Here is a 17980-nt window from a genome sequence, read left to right on the forward strand (position 1 = left end):
AGCATCATACATAAGAGGCACCCCTGGTTACTCCACGGAGGGAACACCCAGTTCTGACTGAGGGCTGGAGGTGCTGGGGGAGAGAAGACAGCTGCCCTGAGCAGGGTCTCAAAGGAAGAGAAGATGCCCTGAACCCAGTGTCCAGCTCTCATCATCTGCATAACCAGACAAGTGTCGTCTGCTTCACAGGGTAGTCTTTGGGTACTGCTGGCCATGCCACTTTCAGAGTGTGAGATTGGGGTCAGATGTCCAGGGAACATGCCCTGTGCACCGTGATCTGTTCCCTGAAACAGAAGGTCTGCTTGTCAGCCAGCATGAGGTGATTACTGTAGTGTCACCGCTGCAGGTGGAGCAGAGACTGGGCTGGGTCTGCTGCACTCCTAAGCTGCTCAAATGCTATCCTTTTTTAAAAGGAATGCGGGATGGTGCTGGCAATTCTTAGTAAATAGTGCATTTCCGCCTTTACAAGTCTGCCTCATTTACATAACCCAGTGAACCATAAAGTCATTTTTCTCCAAGTTATCCATCTTACTCTCGGCGTTTGACTGCAATAATATCACTCCATCAGCGTGGTCATACAGCAATTCAGGCATTTTGTTCTAGCAGCGAGGACACTTACAGTTAATAACACATGAAGCCATTTCATTAAGAGGAAAGTTTTGTTGGGATCCATTAACACAGGCCGCCAACCAAAACACAAATCATTTCATTCCTTGGATATTAAGGAAGCAAAATGAATTAGGAACCTAAAGCCATTTTTTAAAAGAATCTTTGTTCTCCTGATGTCATCTGGCTGTCTGCGTTTAACAAATCTGCGTGGAGGGCGTGGAGTGTGCAGTTCACAGAGCTTGCTTTTCTCCGGGGTGGACACCGTGCGGTCTTTGGAGGTGGCGTCAGCTAAGGCCCAGCTCTTGTTCTGCCCCTCACCCCCTGGGTCATATTGGACCCGTTGCTTAGTTGCTCCAAGACTCTGTTTTTAGGCGTAAAAAATGGCAGGGCTCCATTGCAAACACTAAGTAAAACGTCTAGCATGTGATCGGCGCCACTAAGTAGTACCCCATCTGTAAATCCGAGGACGTTCGTACGGCTTAACTTCCACTGTTGGATATCATAATGTGCATAAAAAAGGTTTGGGTCTGAGGTGGAGGAGTCTGGATAATAAGAAGCAGCTGGAAGTGGAGAGGCAGACATTTCATCTACTCTGAAGGAAGCCCGGCAGCCTGACAAACAAGCGGTGTGTGGATGCGCATTTATTCCCGGGTTCTTGCTGCATTCACAGCGGCAGGTTTCTCTGTGGGGTCTGGTTCTTGAAGAGGTTAGGAGCATCTGGCACGTACCTCCTGTGAGGTCCCTGTCCGAAAATAGCACTCTCGCCCGGGAACCATGGCGCTTGTGCGACGGGGGCTGTATGAATGCCCGGGTATCGAGCTCACTCTGAGTCAGACGCCCCAGCAGCACGTCCCAGGTTTCGTTTACATACTTGAAAACCCACCGGAGAAGGTCATTTACCGAACTCCGCTGTTTCTGTTGACAAGTTTTTGGAAGCAGAGGGGATGCTTAACTGCCCAGCCCACAGACTGTGTGTTATGTTTGTGTTCCCTCGCCTGCCTAGCATTTGACAATTAATTAGGCATGGTAATTACCTGCTTTAATTTCGTGATTGCACATCCTATAATTACCCCTAATTCTGTAATAGGGAAGTTCATGTACACAAAGGCAGATGACGATGAAGGTGATGGGGCTATAATATTAACAGCTGCCACTGCTTCCTGCCTGCCAGGCACGGTGGCTCACAACCACCCGACAAAGCTGGTCTTGTCCCCATTTTACGGATTGAGAAGCTGAGTCTTGAGGTTGGAGTATTGGAACCCAGGCCTCTTTCCCTGTACAATCCATGCCATTTCTCTGGGCCATTCTGCCTCTTGCAGGACAGGGCTCGGTCCTGCCTAAGATCCAGGGCGCAACTGGCCAAAAAGCCTGTATCTGTGCTCGGCAGACCCTGACGGCAGATCTGGGACTTCAGCCCACTGAAAGCCAGCCCGTAAATCTTCATTCTCTTCCTCCCTTTCTTCCCTCTCCGCCTGCTCCCTCCTTTCATCTATATATTTATATGGAGAATCGAAGCTTGAGGAGGGAAATTAACTTACCCAGGATTGCTTGGCGAGCAAAAGATAGAGGTGGAATTCAAACCCAGGTCTCTCTGAGGCCAGAGTCCTGTCCCTGGGCCCCTCACCCCTGTCAACACTGACATCTGACTGTGTGTCAGACCCATGTGGACGCTCACAGTCTAGTTTAGATGTCCTCCAGTCGTAACTTAGGGTAGAAGCTCACTCTCTGGAGGAGAGTTCTAGGTGTGGCTTTTTTTTTTTTTTCACTTACTTTTAAATCTAGGCTTAATGTAAATATCAGATGCAGAAATCTTAAATGTATAGTTCAGTTAATTTTTAATTCTATATATATCTGTGTGACCACTGCCCAGAGATGTAGGACATTTCCAGCACCCAGAAGTCTCCTGTGTCCTCCTGCGCTTTGGGTAAGAATCCTTGCCCACCCCAAAGGTCATGAAGATAGCCTTCTAGGTTCTCTCCTAGTAGCTTTCTGATTTTACCTTTCACATTTAGATCTATAATCTGCAAAGAACTGAGTGCAAAAGCCAAGGGCATGATGGCCCATAGCTCCTTACCCATAACAGCCCCAATTGGAAACAACCCAAACGCCCATCCCAGCACAGCAGGCAAATAAGCCGTGGGGTGTCTGCACCGGGGGCCACTCCACAGCAGTGGACAAGAACATGTGAGCGCCATCCACACCACATGGAGACACCCCCCCCCCTTGCCCCCAGTACAGAGCGAAGCGAAGCAGACACCAAGGAGTGCACTCTGCAAGCCCAGTTAGATGACGTTCAAGCAGGTGAGGGGCGCTGCCTGGGAGGGGCCCAGGGAGCGGACGGGAGTGTCCATCTTCTCACTGAGAGTGTTTCCCAGGGGCCCTGTCTACACAAGAATTTGATCCAACCTCAGTGCATCCACACTGAGGTTTTGCCTTCTCCCCGACTTAACCTCTCCTCACCCCAGTGTTATTACAGGCATTTCCGGGGTCATTCTTCCCCAGTGGAAAAGAAACCTCAAAATTCAAATTTCCTCTGAAAATAGAGAAGAGAGGGTTTGTGCTGATTCCTGATTACAGATATTACCCTCCTATTTTATCTTTCTTTTGCTGAGTCGAGGAGATTGGACTGGAAGTGTCCTTTTATTGCCTATTTTAAAAGGGAGCTTGATTCTGCTGGAAGAGGTCAATGCTTTTATTCCTCCAAGGAATTATTATCTTTATGGCTCAAGCAGAAGGAATTGGGGCCTATCACATTTAATTTGGAATGGGAGCCCTTTACCAAAAAAACAAAACAAGAACAAAAACCTAATAATTTTGGACATAAGCCCTTTCGACTCTTCAGTGAAATATGTGCACAGTCTGGTTAAGTATAATTCAAGGGCAACTTAATTTGCAGAGGAAGTTTCCCAATTTCAGATGCTAAAAGCATTGCTGTTGAGGGTGAACTGTTCAGGTAATTGTGGGCAATTTCAATGGCATTAGGTTCCTGAAGGGAGAAATATAAGTGAGAAGGCACAGCTGGAGCATGTGGTACCCAGGAGGCTGTTCCAAGGATGTGTGATCTGCCCAGGAAAGGCGCATTTGGGCCTCAGGGCCATCGAGCAGGGACCCTCCTTGCCAGCTGCCCAGCATGGCTGGCTTGGGGTTCCTGGGCCCTCAGGAACCTCGGTTTCTGCAGCAGTGTGCTGTGATAGAAAGTGCTGGGCCTAGGACATCAGGCCTGGCTTCAGGCCTCTACCTCCCAACCTCCCCAGGGCAAGTGGCATCCTCCTTTGAGCCCACGTCTTCATCTGGAGAAGGGGCAAGTTCACACTGTCTGCCTTGCAGATTAACGTGAGGACAAGAAGCGAGGCCTGGCGGAGTACCCAGCACACAGTAGGTGCTTCATAAGTGGCAAGTGTTAGTGGTGAAGGTATTTATATTTTGTTGGGATTCTGAAAAGTATCATTTTACTCTCTTGGGGCTGGCAGTGGGTAACTCGACTCTTGCTGAATTTCTCATCAAGCTTCACAATTGACTGCTAACCAGAGAGATCAGGGTTTGATCAACATCCAGACAACAGCAGGTGCTGAGAACGGGGTGCTTGACCGGAAGTGTGTCAGTACAGGGCCTCTGTGACCATCTCCCCTCCCTTTGTTATCTAGCGGCCTCCAGCTGGAACAGAAGCTGGTGTGGGAAATGCCTGATGGCCACTCTTCACTTCTGGGAAGACCTCAGCCTGATGATGCTGGCACAGGCAGGACAGTCAGCAAACTTGATGGAAGTACCTAGAACCCTCTTGGTTCCCCCTTGGGCATCAGTTCTCACCACCCATTGTTCCCAGGATCCTGCTCTCCCACTTGGCTGGGCGACTCTCAGACAGCTGAGCTTTGAAGAAAGACACTCCAGGGGTGGGTCTGCCATTGCCTTTCCCCTTGGGTATGAATTCCTCCTACATCAAGGCTGAGGTCAGACCTCCTGCCTGATTCCAAGAGCACCTTGGTCTCCACAATGAAATGGGAGTGGAACGTGGGTGGAAGAGGCCCAGTGTGGTCCTTGGCATTTATGAGGCACGTGAGGACTCAGAGGACTAGAGCTGGAGGGCCGTAAAGGGACCCAGAGGCCATCTAGTTCAGCCCCTGCATTTTATGCACGAGGAAGCAAGGCCCGGAAGAAGCAGGGTGCTCCCAGGAGCACCATGGGGGCCAGAGGGGCCACAGCATCCCGTCTCGGGGGCGGCAGAGCTGCTTTCACATACTCCTGAGAAATAACGTGCTTTGGGATTCATGTTTGTGGAGCTTTTTAGGGGAGGGGCGTGATAATTTGTATTTTTATATGAAATTTTTAATGACCCACGGCACAATTTGTCCTAAGCCCCGGGTCTAAGGCTCAGTGGTAATCTGCGTTCTTGTTCTTTACTAAGCAGAGACCCTCTGGTAGAGATCGTAAAGCTAAGACAGGTGTGGCTTCAGTGGCAGTGCTTCTTCCAGTTTGCAGAATCTCATGCTTTTGGGGATGATGACAACAGCAACAGGGGCAGTTAACTCTTGGGGCAATTTTATGAATCCTTTCAAGCATCTTTTTTTTTCTGGATTATGCCCATTTCTCTTATGAGTAAACTAAAAGACTCAGAAAGAAGCAATTTGCCTAATATCACATAGGCCCTGTTCTAAGCCCATTCCATGTGTGAACTCATATAATTCTCCCAAGACCCAGTGAAGGAGTTAATATTATATTCATTTCCCAAACCAGGAAGCAGAGGCACAGAGAGGTGAAGTGACCCCCCTCAGGGTGCACAGCTGGCACGCAGCCGAGCCAGGGTTGGAGTGGGGGCTCCATGCAGTGTGGCTCCTTACTGCTCACACTCTTATGATGTCAGATCCTCCTCTCTCTGCCACCAGGATCTTGCTTCCCTCCCTGCCCCAGTCATCATGCCCATAGTCTTCCCTCCCCCTGGCACATTTACTTATATTCTCAGCTCAGGTGGCTTCCCCCAGGCCATGGGTCCCCTGGAGCCAGACATCAAGGAGGATATGGGATGAGAAGAGGGTACTTGACATAGCAGTCCTATGACTTGTAAAAGGAAGGGTTGAACTGATGGGTTCCAAGGTCCTATTTGACCCTAGCATTTCGAGGTTCTGAGTTCTTGAATGGCTGCCGTGCCCCATAGCAGGGTATACAACCAGCAGAAAGCTGGAAGGCCAATGGGCGATGCTCTTTCTAGGACAGGATATTTGCTTTGATCTGAACTTTTTCTTAGGATGTCTTTAAAGAATGCAGGCAAATTGGCACCATCCTGCTTGTCAAGAGATTTTTAAGAATTGAAGAAATTAAAGAATTGTTTTCATTGTAAGAATTTTTAAGAATTGAAGAAATTAAAGAACTCAAAAGACTGCAGGCCCGTTGGCACCATCCTGGTTTACCAAAGCAAGGGGTGGAACCTGAAGTTAGATGGTTGCCATGACGCAGGCGCCTTCCGCGCCCACAGACGCTGCCCCCTGTACCGACCCCAGGACCCGGTCTCTGGCATGAGCGTCCTCACAGACAGTAGTTGAAAGAGTTTGAACAGGGGAGGAGAAAATGAATAGAATGGGGAAAATTGGGAGGCCAGACGAGAAACTGGAGGCCTGCTGTAGTGGTCCAGGCAGGGGCGGGGCTGACTCTGGAGGTGGGCCTGGCAGGCCCTGCTGTTCAGTACTTGGATGGGGGCTGAAGAACAGCAGTGGTCGACACTGATGCCCAGGTTTCTGGCTCAGGTCCATTCACCGAGGGAGCGAGGTCCCAGGGGGAGCAGGCTTGCTGTGCAGATCCTGAGTACAGATTTCGACAGGAAGGGTTTTATCAAGTATGGGCCAGAGTTCACATCAGAGGTCCAGACTAGAGAGAAGGATCTGAGAGTCATTGACCTAAAACTGAAATGCACAGACCTGAGACTGGACGCTCCTGTTGGGGAGAGGACAATTCCCGCCTTTAGGGCAGGGGCAGGAGAGGAGGGGTCCACATGGAAAGCCAGGAAGGGGCCGCTGGAGAAGCAGGAGGAACTCGGTGCTTTCATGGAGTGAAGGATTTGGCTCCTGAGTGTGTTATGAAAGATGTAGAATCAGAATTTATAACTCACATTAGAATTGCCAATTTTTATCGTTATGTTAGAGGTTTTTAAGATGTGTATTGACATTCAGTAATTGCAGATTATAATAGCTATTTATCTTTGAAGGTTTTGCTCTCTGGGCTGTTATTAACTTGTGTAATTTTTAAAAACATGCATTGATTGCTCTCCCACTGTTTTCCCTTGTGAAGTAGTGTGTGTCCCTGGACGGTGTTAGGGCTGGTAAAAGGTGATGAAACAGCCCTCCTATTTTGTACTGCCAGAGTGTTCTCTTCATTAAAATAAAGTTTTTAAAAAATAAAATAAAATAAAAAACTTTTATGCCCCAGTTGTGCTTATCCCATCTTGATGTCACCTTCCATCCAGTTGGGCTGATCTCAACTCCGGCCTCTCCCTCGTTCCCCAAATCAATTTGCACCTCCTCCATGTGGTGGTCTGTGTGATCCCAGACATGGCCGCATGGTTTATTCTGTTCCTGAAGACTCTCCCTACTGCCCTGGGAGCAGGTGCTGTTAGTCAGCTCCATTTTATCGACAAGGAAACGCATAGTCAGAGAGGTGGAATAATCTGGTTTACATCAGGGGTTCCCCAAATTGCCCATTGTTTTAGTCCATTTGGGTTGCTGTAACAAACAGCTGTACACTGAGTGACTTAAACAACAGACATTTATTCCCCACAGTGCTGGGAAGTCCAAGATCAAGGCACCAGCAGATGTGGTGTCTGGTGAGAAGCTGCTTCCTGGCTCACAGACAGCTGTGTTCTCGCTGTCCTCACGTGGTGGAAGGGGTGAGGGAGCTTTCTGGGTTCCCTTTTATAAGGGCACTAACCCCATTCATGAGGGCTCCACCCTCATGACCTAATCACTTCCTAATGCCACCACATTGGGGGTTCAGATTTCAACATATAAACTTGGGGAGGGGACACAAACATTCAGACTATACTACCCCCTCATCAGAACCACCAGGAAAGCTTTGGAACACTACGGATTCCTGGGTCCCAAATGGTTAATGTTGCTTACCCAAGGGCTAGTAATGTTTGGAAAGCACTGCCCTTCTCCACGCTAGGTTTGGATATGTCAGTAGAAAAATAACAGTAATGAGGACTCTCTGAATCATCTAAATCAGGGGTCAGAAAGTAAATATTTTCAAGTTAGCAGGCTATATGGTCTTTTTTGCAGCCACTCAAACTCTGTCATTGTATTATGAAAGTAGCTATAAACATAGGTAAACAAGTAGATGTGGCTGGATTTGACCTACTGGGCCATAGTTTACCTCCTTTAATCTAGATAATTAGTCTTGTGCATGATGATCAGACAGGCACTTGAACTTGCTACTCTCCAGGGGATGTTTGGACTTGTGTAAGAATATGCTGCAAGCATACAGTCCATTCAAGACGTATCAGAGTCCCTACTACAAAGACCTCTAAAACATTAGCTTGAACAAATTAGAGGTCAACATTTCTCTTTCGTTAAAAAAAAAAAAGGTTTTGAATAGATAGTCTGGTGTTTGGTATGGTGGCTCCCTAATGTCATCAGAGACCCACAGTCCTTTTTGTCTTTTTAGTTCCATTCTCAAGATTGCCTCATGATCATAATATGGCTGTTGGAGCTCCAGTCATCACATCTGCATTTGAGAAAGAAAGAAAAAGACGGGGAGAAAAGTAAAAAGGCACTTGTCAGCTGAGTCAGATCTCTCCAAAGAGCTTTCTTAGAAGCCCCAAACAGTGATTTTTGATTACATCTCATTAGCCACTCTTATCTGTAAGGGAAACAGGAATGTGTAGCTGGACATTTTTTTTTTCCTGAACACATTGCTATCCCCAGAAATATTGGGGGAATTGGATACTGGATGGGCAGCTAGCACTTGCTGTGACTTGGGAGGATGCAAAGAATGCCCCAGATGTGCTGCAGACTGATTCATCATGTCTCAGTGTATGGAGACTGAATGCCTGAAGTCCCTGTTCTCCACAACTAACCAGGCCTTTGTAGGCACTTTTGGGATCTAACGTATCCTTCAGTGTGATAATCAGATCCTTGCGTAACTGTAGTAGCTGTCCTATCAGGTATCTTACCACTGCTTGGACACTCAGTGCCAAGAACTCTGTTGAGACATACCTTTTCCTCTCTAGGCAGCTTTGGCTGCTATAAAGTTCTTTCCTGATGAAATCTGTCTTTCTCTAGTTTCCATCTGCTAGAAGTTTGCCTCCTGGAATCATCCAGAACATACCATCTTGGTCTTTCCTCTTCCTTATTATAACCTTTTCAGGAATTTAGAGATTTCTACCTCCTGCATCTCAAGGCTCAGGTTGTCCTCCTCCAATGTCTTCCATCTTCCTTCAGCTAATTTGGTTGCAAATCAGCTCCCAAGGCCTGCGCTTTTAATCTTTAAGGTGTGTATGAATCACTTGGGGTTCTGGTTAAAATGCAGATTCTGAGTGGAGCCTGAGATGTTGCATTGATACCATCTCACCACGTGATGCCGATGCTGCTGGTATGTGGACCACACTTTGAGAAGCAAGTGATCTGAATGTGTTTCAGTTCATCTTTTAACAGGTAGCAACCAAAACCTAAGTTGGTAAGGTCAATTTAGAATAGAGCAAGACTCGCCATCTCCTTTTTTTCTGGAAGTTACCATGTACCTTTTTATGAGGGCTAAAGAGTACACGGGCTGTTTGCTGGCCCTTTTGCACTATTCACTTAGCTTGAATTTATTAAAACTTTCGTCTGTGTCCCACAGGCCGTTGCTGTGCCGTATCTCCCCCATCTTACACTTACAGATTTGGTTTTTTGGATTGTCTTGTAAAATCTGACACTGATCTTTTTGAATTTCATCCTATTGCATTCGACTCATCCCTCAGGCCAGTTGAGATCACTTGGTATCTGTCATCCAGTACATTTACTGTCTCTCTTCGCCTGGGGGCCTCTAACAGACTTGATAGGCCTCTATTTCTCCATCTAATTCCACTGAAAACTTCCATCCGTTAATTGAACTTCTTTGGTTTAAATTCTCCTTCCTTCACCTTGTTCATAGAATATCATGAGAGACCTTGACAGTCATCTTACCAAAGTTCAAATGCACACATCTGGGGATACAGGGTGGTTTTTATGTAGAGGCAGAATTTATCATTCACATTAGAGATGCCTACTTTTATACTTAAAAGAGGTTTTAAGACGTATCTTGACGTTCAGTGAGTGCAGATTACAATAGTTATTTATCATCGAAGACTTTACTCTCTGGGCTGTTCTTGACTCATGTAATTTTTAAAAATGCATTGCTCTCTCTCCCATTTCTTTATTTGGCTTTGAGATGTAGTTGCCGTGTGTCCCTGGAAGGTGTAAGGGTCTGTAAAACACTAATGGAACGGCCCTTACATTTTGCATCTGCAGAATGTTCTCATTAGAGTTACGGCTTGATTAAAATAAAGAAGTCTTATGCCTGGGTTGTGTTTATCCCATCTTGATGCGACCTTCCAACCAGTTGGGCTGAGATCAACTCTGGCCCCCTCCCTGCCTCCTTCCCCAGATTGAGTTCCAACCCTCCGTGTGGTGGTCTGTGTGACCCCGGGCATGGCCTCACGGCTTGCATGTCCGAACATCCACCACACCACCTGGGGAGGAGGTGCTGTGAGTCAGCTCCACTTTACAGACGAGGAGGCACGTAGCCAGTGAGGATGAATGGCCTCTTGCCAGCAAGCCGTCCCTGCTACAATATGCACGTGACAAAAGCATGAAAAATGCGTCTCTGAGATTAATCGGGCTGTCGGCCTCTGCTGATATTGGGAACACGATGTACAACGCATTGTTCCTGTAGCCTGCCTGATGGAGTCCTTCTCTTGTGTACCCATTTGTTCACTGAGCACACTGAGTCCCTGCTCTGTGCTAGGCGCTGGGCCTCCAGGCTCAGGAGGTGAATGTGGCTCCTGCCCTCGCAGAGCTGGTTTCCTGGGTGGAGCGTTGCCTGAATCCCACTCCTCTGTCATGACAGGTTCAAGAGACGTTGACATTTTCTTTCTCTCTCCTTTTCCTGAAAGGTCTACATCCGGATAAAAGACGACGAGTGGAACATCTACCGGCGGTACACAGAGTTCAGGGGTTTACACCACAAGTTACAGAACAAGTACCCCCAAGTGAGGGCCTACAACTTCCCACCCAAGAAGGCCATTGGAAACAAGGTAGGTCCCGTCACCCAGGAGGCCGCGCAGCCCGCGCACTGCTGCCTGCATCAAGGCAGACGAGTTCCCCTTCTTTCAGGTGGTGATTTCAACGTACGTGCTCCTGTAAACTCATAACTCAACAGATTGGCTAAAATAAGAAAAAACGGGAAGGAAAAAAACAGTCACCCATAATCCCACCACCTGTAGATGATCGCGTTATGTTTTGTTTGTATGGGTTCTCATGGATCTAGGGGAGGGCACACACTTGTTCTGTTTAAGGGCCAGAGAGTAAGTATTTTTGTTTTCATGGACCTGACCACGTCCGCTGAAAATACACGTCTCCGCCGTTGTGGTAGCAGCTACAGACAGTGTGGACGCACGTGGGCATGTCTGTGTGCCAATAAAACTTTATTTATAAGAAGAGGTAGCAGCTGGATTTGGCCTGTGGGACATAGTTTGCTGACTCCTGTTCTGGGAAAAAAAATGTTTTCTAGTTTTCATCCTTAGCTTTCATGATACTTTTTTGGACTTAAGAATGTGAAGTTACTTCCCAAGCAGAGCTTCCTCAGAGGAGCTCCTTCTATTACAACCTCATTAAGGTTAATGATGGATAATGACCTAGCTTGTTTCTGTATATTTATGCAAGTATCCTGGAGAAAGGAGGTGCCACCCCTCCACAAGCTTGCCAGTCGATCAGCGTTTGTTCATTCGGCTGGCATTTACTGAGCACCAGTTAAGTGTCTCCGTGCCAGGGTCACTGAAGGCAACAGCCAAGCCTGGCATTGTCTGCTGCAGCCAGTAGGCATGACTTCTTCATCCTTCATGTTTGCAGCAGTGCTGCACCTTGGCTGTGCTTCGGATCACTCGGGAAGCTGTGAGAACTCTGAAACCGACCCACTCCCCACCCCCCCACCCCCCCATTTTGAGTTAATTGGTCTGGAGTTAGGCTTGGCCACTGAAGGGTTTAAAATCTCTCCAGATGATTCCAATATGCAGCCAGCTGGTGAGCCCTTGGCTCCGAGTCAAGTAGGAGACAGGGTCACTTCGTCACTTTCAGTGCATGAACCAGCTCGGTAGAGACAGTTGAATCAGAGGAGGCAAAGCTGACCCTTCCCCGGACATGGGAGAAGCCGGGCCTTGTGCAGGAGGCATCCTTCCACGACGGAGGTTCTCAAAGTGTGGCCTCTGAGCAGTTGCATCGGCCTCACCTGGAGCTTGATAGACACACGGATCTGCAGCCTGCACTCCCCCCCTGCCCCCCACCCCAGGCTCCAGGTCTGAGCCCCGCGGGCTGGCTTGAACAAGCCCTCGGGGTGGTGCAGGTGTGGAAGCAGTGTGGCGCCCCAGCACTGTCGTGTGGACGAAGCCCTGCGCAGGTTCCACAAGCGATGGCTTTCCTAGTTCTTCCCTCACAGAGGCTCCTGGCCTAGGCTTCCTTGTAGTCCTTTTGTTTGTTTTTCTCAATTTAGCTTTATTTTTTTTTTATTGAAGTATAGTCAATTTACAACGTTGTGTCAATTTCCGGTGTGCAGCATGGTGATTCAGTTATACATACATATGTATATATTCCTGTTCAGATTCTTTTTCATTACAGGCTATTATAAGATACTGAATATACTTCCCTGTGCTGGAAGTAGGACCTTGTTGTTTTATCTATTTTATATCCCTGCAGTCTTTATTGTAGAAAACCAGAGCAAGAGTTTCCATAGCCCACTCCCAACACTTGGAATTCCACAGAGAAGACTGTTACTGACTGTTAAGCTTACATGTTCGGAGATTTCTGTGTGTAAACCGAATTAGAAGTCTGATCACATCAGGGCTGCTGGATCATGATTTAAACAGTTATAAAGCAGGCTTATCCTAGGTCCAGAATAAATCTGCCATTCCATTTTTTTCTGTTAAAGAAAAGTGGAATTAAGCTTATAAAGCAGAAGACTTAGGAATTCTGCACTTGTTCACAATGTAGTTTAAGGAATTCTCACTTGTACTCAAGGAGTACAGTAATTCTTACGAAAAGAAGTGTGGGATTATTATCTACTGATTTAATCTAATGGCTTGCAGGCTCATACAAATCTTGGGACCCATCCAAAAAGTCTCAGATCTGTCCTGGGTGGCAGCCAAACTGTACTTCTGTGGTCTTTTTAGTGGTTCCAGTTCACCTGCCTCCCTCCCTCCCTGCTTAGGTTACCCTAACCCAGCCATTGTCATCTCTGGCATCAGACCTTCCATGGCTGCCTTTTCCCATTCTTGCGCTGCCTGCAGTCCATTCCCACGCCGCAGCCGTGGTGAGGTTTTGTATGATACCAATCAGATGGGATCACTGTTAAGTAAAACCCACCAGTGGTGCCAGTTAAATTCAGGACTCTCTACTGTGGCCTATGAGGTGTCCCCTGATCTGTGCCCCACTCCTCTCCCCCTGCAGACCCAGCCACACTGACCTAAGACTTCCATGCCATTCTCGCCTCATAGTCTTTTGCACTGGCTGTTCCCTCTGCCTGAAACAGCTTTTTTCCTGATTTCTGAGTGGACAGCTCCTGCGACTCGTGAGGTCTCAGCTCAGTTTCACTCCTCCGAGAGGGTCCTTCCAAGCGTCCGCCCTTGTTAATGCTACTCTCTAGCCCGACTCTGTTTTCATTTTTCCTGACATCTCCTAGCACGTACCATGAGTGGAAGTGACTTATTTGTGTACTTGAGTAGCATCTGTCTCTCTGCACTGGAGTGGAAGCTCATGAAACGGGGCCTGGGTCTGTTTCTGTTCATTGCTCTCTCCACCTCCTAGAATAGAACCTGGCACACCAGAGATACTCATGGTCGGAATTAATGAATAAACAAGGAGAAATTAAATGGAGAGGTTTCCCTTTAATTTTCTTTACTTCACTGGGTCTTGGCACAAAATCAAAAAAATCTAAATTACAGAAGTGAGTAGAATAACTTTCAGGGCATCTTTGGAGGTTGTTCTCCACTTTGGGCTGAGTATTTTTTGCAGGGCAGGCAGGAGCCCGGCAAGCCTCTGCAGACAGCCACGCTGGCTGTCTCGAGATCTGAGGGAGTTGCCTGGGAGCTCCCTGCCCACACGGATCTCGCTGGCACTTGGGCTTAGATGGAAGGCATGTTTTTGATGATGCTACTCAAAGTCTATATTATTGCTCAGTGAGCAAATGAGAATTGAGAGACTGTCGTTCGTTCTTAGGATAATGGGGTCAGTCTCTGAAAGTTCATTTGGCATTAAGGCTAGGCAGATCACTTTCCTCCGAGCCGCAGATAATTCAACTTGTTGGAGAAATTATGCATTAAAATTCTCATTAAAAGCACATACACCCGCAGTGGAGGAACCGATGGGCACTTGCTGAGCCTTGGAAAGCGCCTTTGCAGCTCCAGGAGAGGCGCAGATTTGAATGCGGCCCTGGGGACGGCAGGACCGCGGTGGGGCTGCGGGTGGAGACGGTGGCAGGAACAAGGGGCATCTGGAGGAACGCAGAGGCTGATGAATTCTTCCATTAGGCAAACACGTCCAGAGTGCAGGGGTGTCACGCTAGGTGTGGGGAGTTGGAGATGATTTAAAGTACACTACGTGCCTCCACAAAGTTCATGGTCTTGTAGTGGGGAAGACTAGTGAGTCAGTTCTCACACGGGAGTCCTGTGAGCCAGGCCAAGGTCCCAGTGCATTTGGGGTCTTGGAGAAGAGCGAGGAAGGGGATGCAGAGCTGCTTTCTGCAGAGGGAAAATACTCTAAAGGCCAGCAGGAGTTCCGGCAATAAACCTTACATGAGGGAGCAGGTGGGGAAGCGGGCAGCTCAGGGGACGTCCTTCCAGTCCGTGTGCCTGTTTCTTCTGTGCAGCTTGTGTTCGCCTCCTATGGCTGCCTGGACAAATAGCACAGAGCTTAGTGGCTTTAAACAACACACATTTATTGTCTTGCAGTTCAGTAGGTCAGAAGTCTCACACAGGTCTCACTGGGCTAAAGTCAAGTGTCAGCGGGCTAGCTCCTTCTGGAGGCTCTAGGGAAGCATCTGCTTCCTGGCCTTTTCCAACTTCTGGAGGCTTCCTGTATTCCTTGGCTTGTGGCTCCGTCCTCTGTCTTCAGTGCTGCATCTCTTGGACCACTTCTGCATAGTCACAACTGCTGACCACAGCAGGGAAAGGCTCTCTGCTTTTGAGATTAGATGTGGCCCAGCCAGATAACCCAAGATAATCTCCATCTCTCAAGGCCCCTAATCCCCTCTGCAAAATCCCTTTTGCCACGTAAGGTATATATTCACAGGTCCTGGAGATGAAGGTGCGAACATCTTCTGGGGAGGCATGAGTCTGCCTACCTCACACCTCTTTCCTCGCCTGGAGTAGGTTACTATTACTACTACCTCACTTTTCAAATGGGGAAACGGAGACACCAGGAGGTGAAGTGACGTGTCCAAGGTCATCTCGCTCAGCGGTGTCAAGGCTGATGTATAGGTCCAGGCAGACGGTCTGCAGAGCCCTAAGCCTTCACGCTCTCACACACAAATCTGCTGCAGAGGACCCTAGAGGACGAATGAATGTCCATTATCAAGCCATTGCTCAGTTGGTAGGCATTTATATTGATTCTACAAGTCAATTTCTCAACCTCGTTGGTGCAGAAGTCAGGGAGCCGGTGAGGCCAGGGCCCGTGGTTGCCTCCTCCTTCTGCTGAACCACTCACCTCTCACACTCCACCCACTCTCACGTGGGGACCATTTTCAGAGCTGAGAGCCGCTGCCTTCGTAGTCGATCCACAGGCTTGTAAACTTTCCTGGTGAACCTGAGTGTTTGGAGAGGTGGTCATTCACTGATGTGTTTGTGCATGTATTCATTTAGCAGGACTTCGCCGACCCTTGAGAGTAAAGAAGAAAAGAAAAGAAAAAGAAAAGGTTCCTACTACTTCACTAGCTGTGTGGCCTCTGGCAAGTTGTTTGGCCTCTCTGTGTTTCAGTTTCCCCTTCTGTGTACCAGGGATAGCCCCAGCACTTCCCTCCTGGTGGTGTTATGAGGGTTTAAAGTGGGAACGTTGGTAAAGTGCTCACAACAGCACCTGCACATGGTGAGTGCTGCGTCCGGGATTGTGAAAGGGGCCTGCGGGCCGGTGGTGAGATGGAGCAGGCTGACACATAAGTGCAGCCTTACTACAGAGGGACTCTGAGCCAGTGCAGTGGACAAGCCTGACATAAGTAATGAGTCCAGCACCCGCCAACCCTGTATTTCTGTGTGCAGTAATACCAGCTATCACGTTCCAGGCTTGTCATGTGTATATCATGTATATGTCATGTATATGGAGGCTCTGTATTCATTTTTTATCATGCAGTTCTTATCAAGCCCCATAGAAAATGTCCCATAGATGAGGAAACCGGGCTCAGAGGCTGTGAGCCTCCCCTCAAGTTCCCGTGGCTCCTATCAGGAATTGACTCAGACTCGTGCTGATGGCACTGTGCCTTCCAGTCAAGAAGCCCCATAAACTCCCACCCAGATCTGGGAGCTGGCACTGCAGAAAGTCGCGTGTTGACACAGACTTCTTCGTGGAAATAAATGCACGATCTCGGGGGATTCTGCCAGAAATACCCTCATGTGGAAGAGGATCCAGAAGACAATGCAAATACTGCCACCCAATTAGGACGGAGACACAGGGAGCTCACACACCATCCCCTGCAGCTGAAGGTTTTCCAGAGAGAAATTTGGGAGCGAGAAGCTCCAGCTGAATGAAGCTATAAACTCAAGCTTGTTTCTCATTTGACACTCTGCCAACCACCGTGTAAATAGTCCCGGGACTTAATGTATTAAACAAGAAGAAGAAAGAAATTGGGCTTATTACACATCACACATTTGTGCTTCTCCTTAATACAGTAAAAGCCTCTTAAGATATTTTCCAGGAGAGCAGTTGCTGAAGACGTCTTGCCAGAAAAATTGTCTCGAGAGAGACATTGATGAGCTTCAGACCTGAAATTTGCATATGCATACATATGCAGCTATGTGTGTGTGTTTAGTAGGTGGGGGGTTCTTGGGAGGACTTTTCGAGAATATCAAATTGAAATCCAATGTAAAAATCAAGGTCATTTTATAAACAAATAATTCAGAGCCAGCAACCAGAAGCATATCTGCTGCTCTGTTCCCAACCTGCGTGTTTTCCATGTGTAGCACGTGGAGAGTTTGATTCCAAGAGAATCATCTTGGTGGTCTCAGGTCACAGACTTTGCAGGTCCCACCTCCTCCAGGAAGCCTTCCCTGAACTCAAGAGTGTCAGCCATCCTTCCTCTGTGTTCCTTCCTCACGCTCCCTCTGGGCTGCCTGATGCACAGCCCTTCCCTCCCCCTCCCTCCGCCCAAGTATCCCATGAAATTAGCAGAATTAGAGCAGCTTGTGGAGTCTTTGTCTTCTCAGCATCTCACATAGTGCCTGGCACGTAGTAGGTGCTTAGTTAAACATATTTGATGAATAAATGAATTCAAGCTACATAGAAATCTGTGGGTGAACTCATGGTCTATTTCTAGTAGTTTGTATGGCTTCCAGTTCCCTTTCTCCTCGGGTCCCTGCACTTCTGTAACTTACAGGTCTTTGATCCTTGTGCATAGAAAGATCTCAGGCCTTACCTGCTTGCTGAATGTAGACCCAACAATGAGAGCATTTGCAGGAGGGTCTGCAAAGACTTTGCATCAGCCTTGCCTGGTGACACAACTGGAATCTGGCCCCCCCACTTCACCAGTGAGAACTGGCCAACTCCCCATCTTCACTCATCTCAGACCCAGCCTCTGACCCAGCAGTGCTGAGCCCGTTGGCTTGGAAGTTGACATGAATTATAAAACACTTGACTGTCTGCTGGGCATTAAGTGTTGCCCCAAACATTTTCTGGGGCTGTTAAATTACTTGTATGTCATCATTCAATCACTCCTTCTGGTTCTGAAGGCCCTCTGAATATACGTAACCCACGTTATGTCTGCTTTTTTCCCTCACATTTTTGGACACCTGATTAAAATCACAACCTGGAAGAGCACTTCTCAGCTTTTATTCATTTCTCCACTAAGTGAGAATAATTGCTACCTTCCCCTTCAGAACTTCCATTAACATTTGAGAACTGTGTGTTACCATCTTGGCTCATCTTTAGTGAGCTAGGGAGGAAAAAGCATCTTTAGT

The 17980-nt window shown here is 47.8% G+C and overlaps 1 protein-coding gene across 5 annotated transcripts in view; it reads left to right on the forward strand.

The window, feature by feature from the left end:
* The window catches only part of SNX29 (sorting nexin 29), a 587226-nt gene that overhangs the window by 496781 nt on the left and 72465 nt on the right, over nt 1–17980 (forward strand). For all 5 annotated transcript variants that reach the window (XM_045521723.2, XM_010961733.3, XM_045521724.2 and 2 more), the window contains one exon: nt 10724–10864. In XM_045521723.2, coding sequence (XP_045377679.2) covers nt 10724–10864 — 141 coding nt within the window. The remainder of the gene's footprint in view (nt 1–10723; nt 10865–17980) is intronic.

This window comes from Camelus bactrianus, chromosome 18 (genome assembly GCF_048773025.1).
Source record: "Camelus bactrianus isolate YW-2024 breed Bactrian camel chromosome 18, ASM4877302v1, whole genome shotgun sequence".
NCBI classification, from domain to species: Eukaryota; Metazoa; Chordata; class Mammalia; order Artiodactyla; family Camelidae; genus Camelus; species Camelus bactrianus.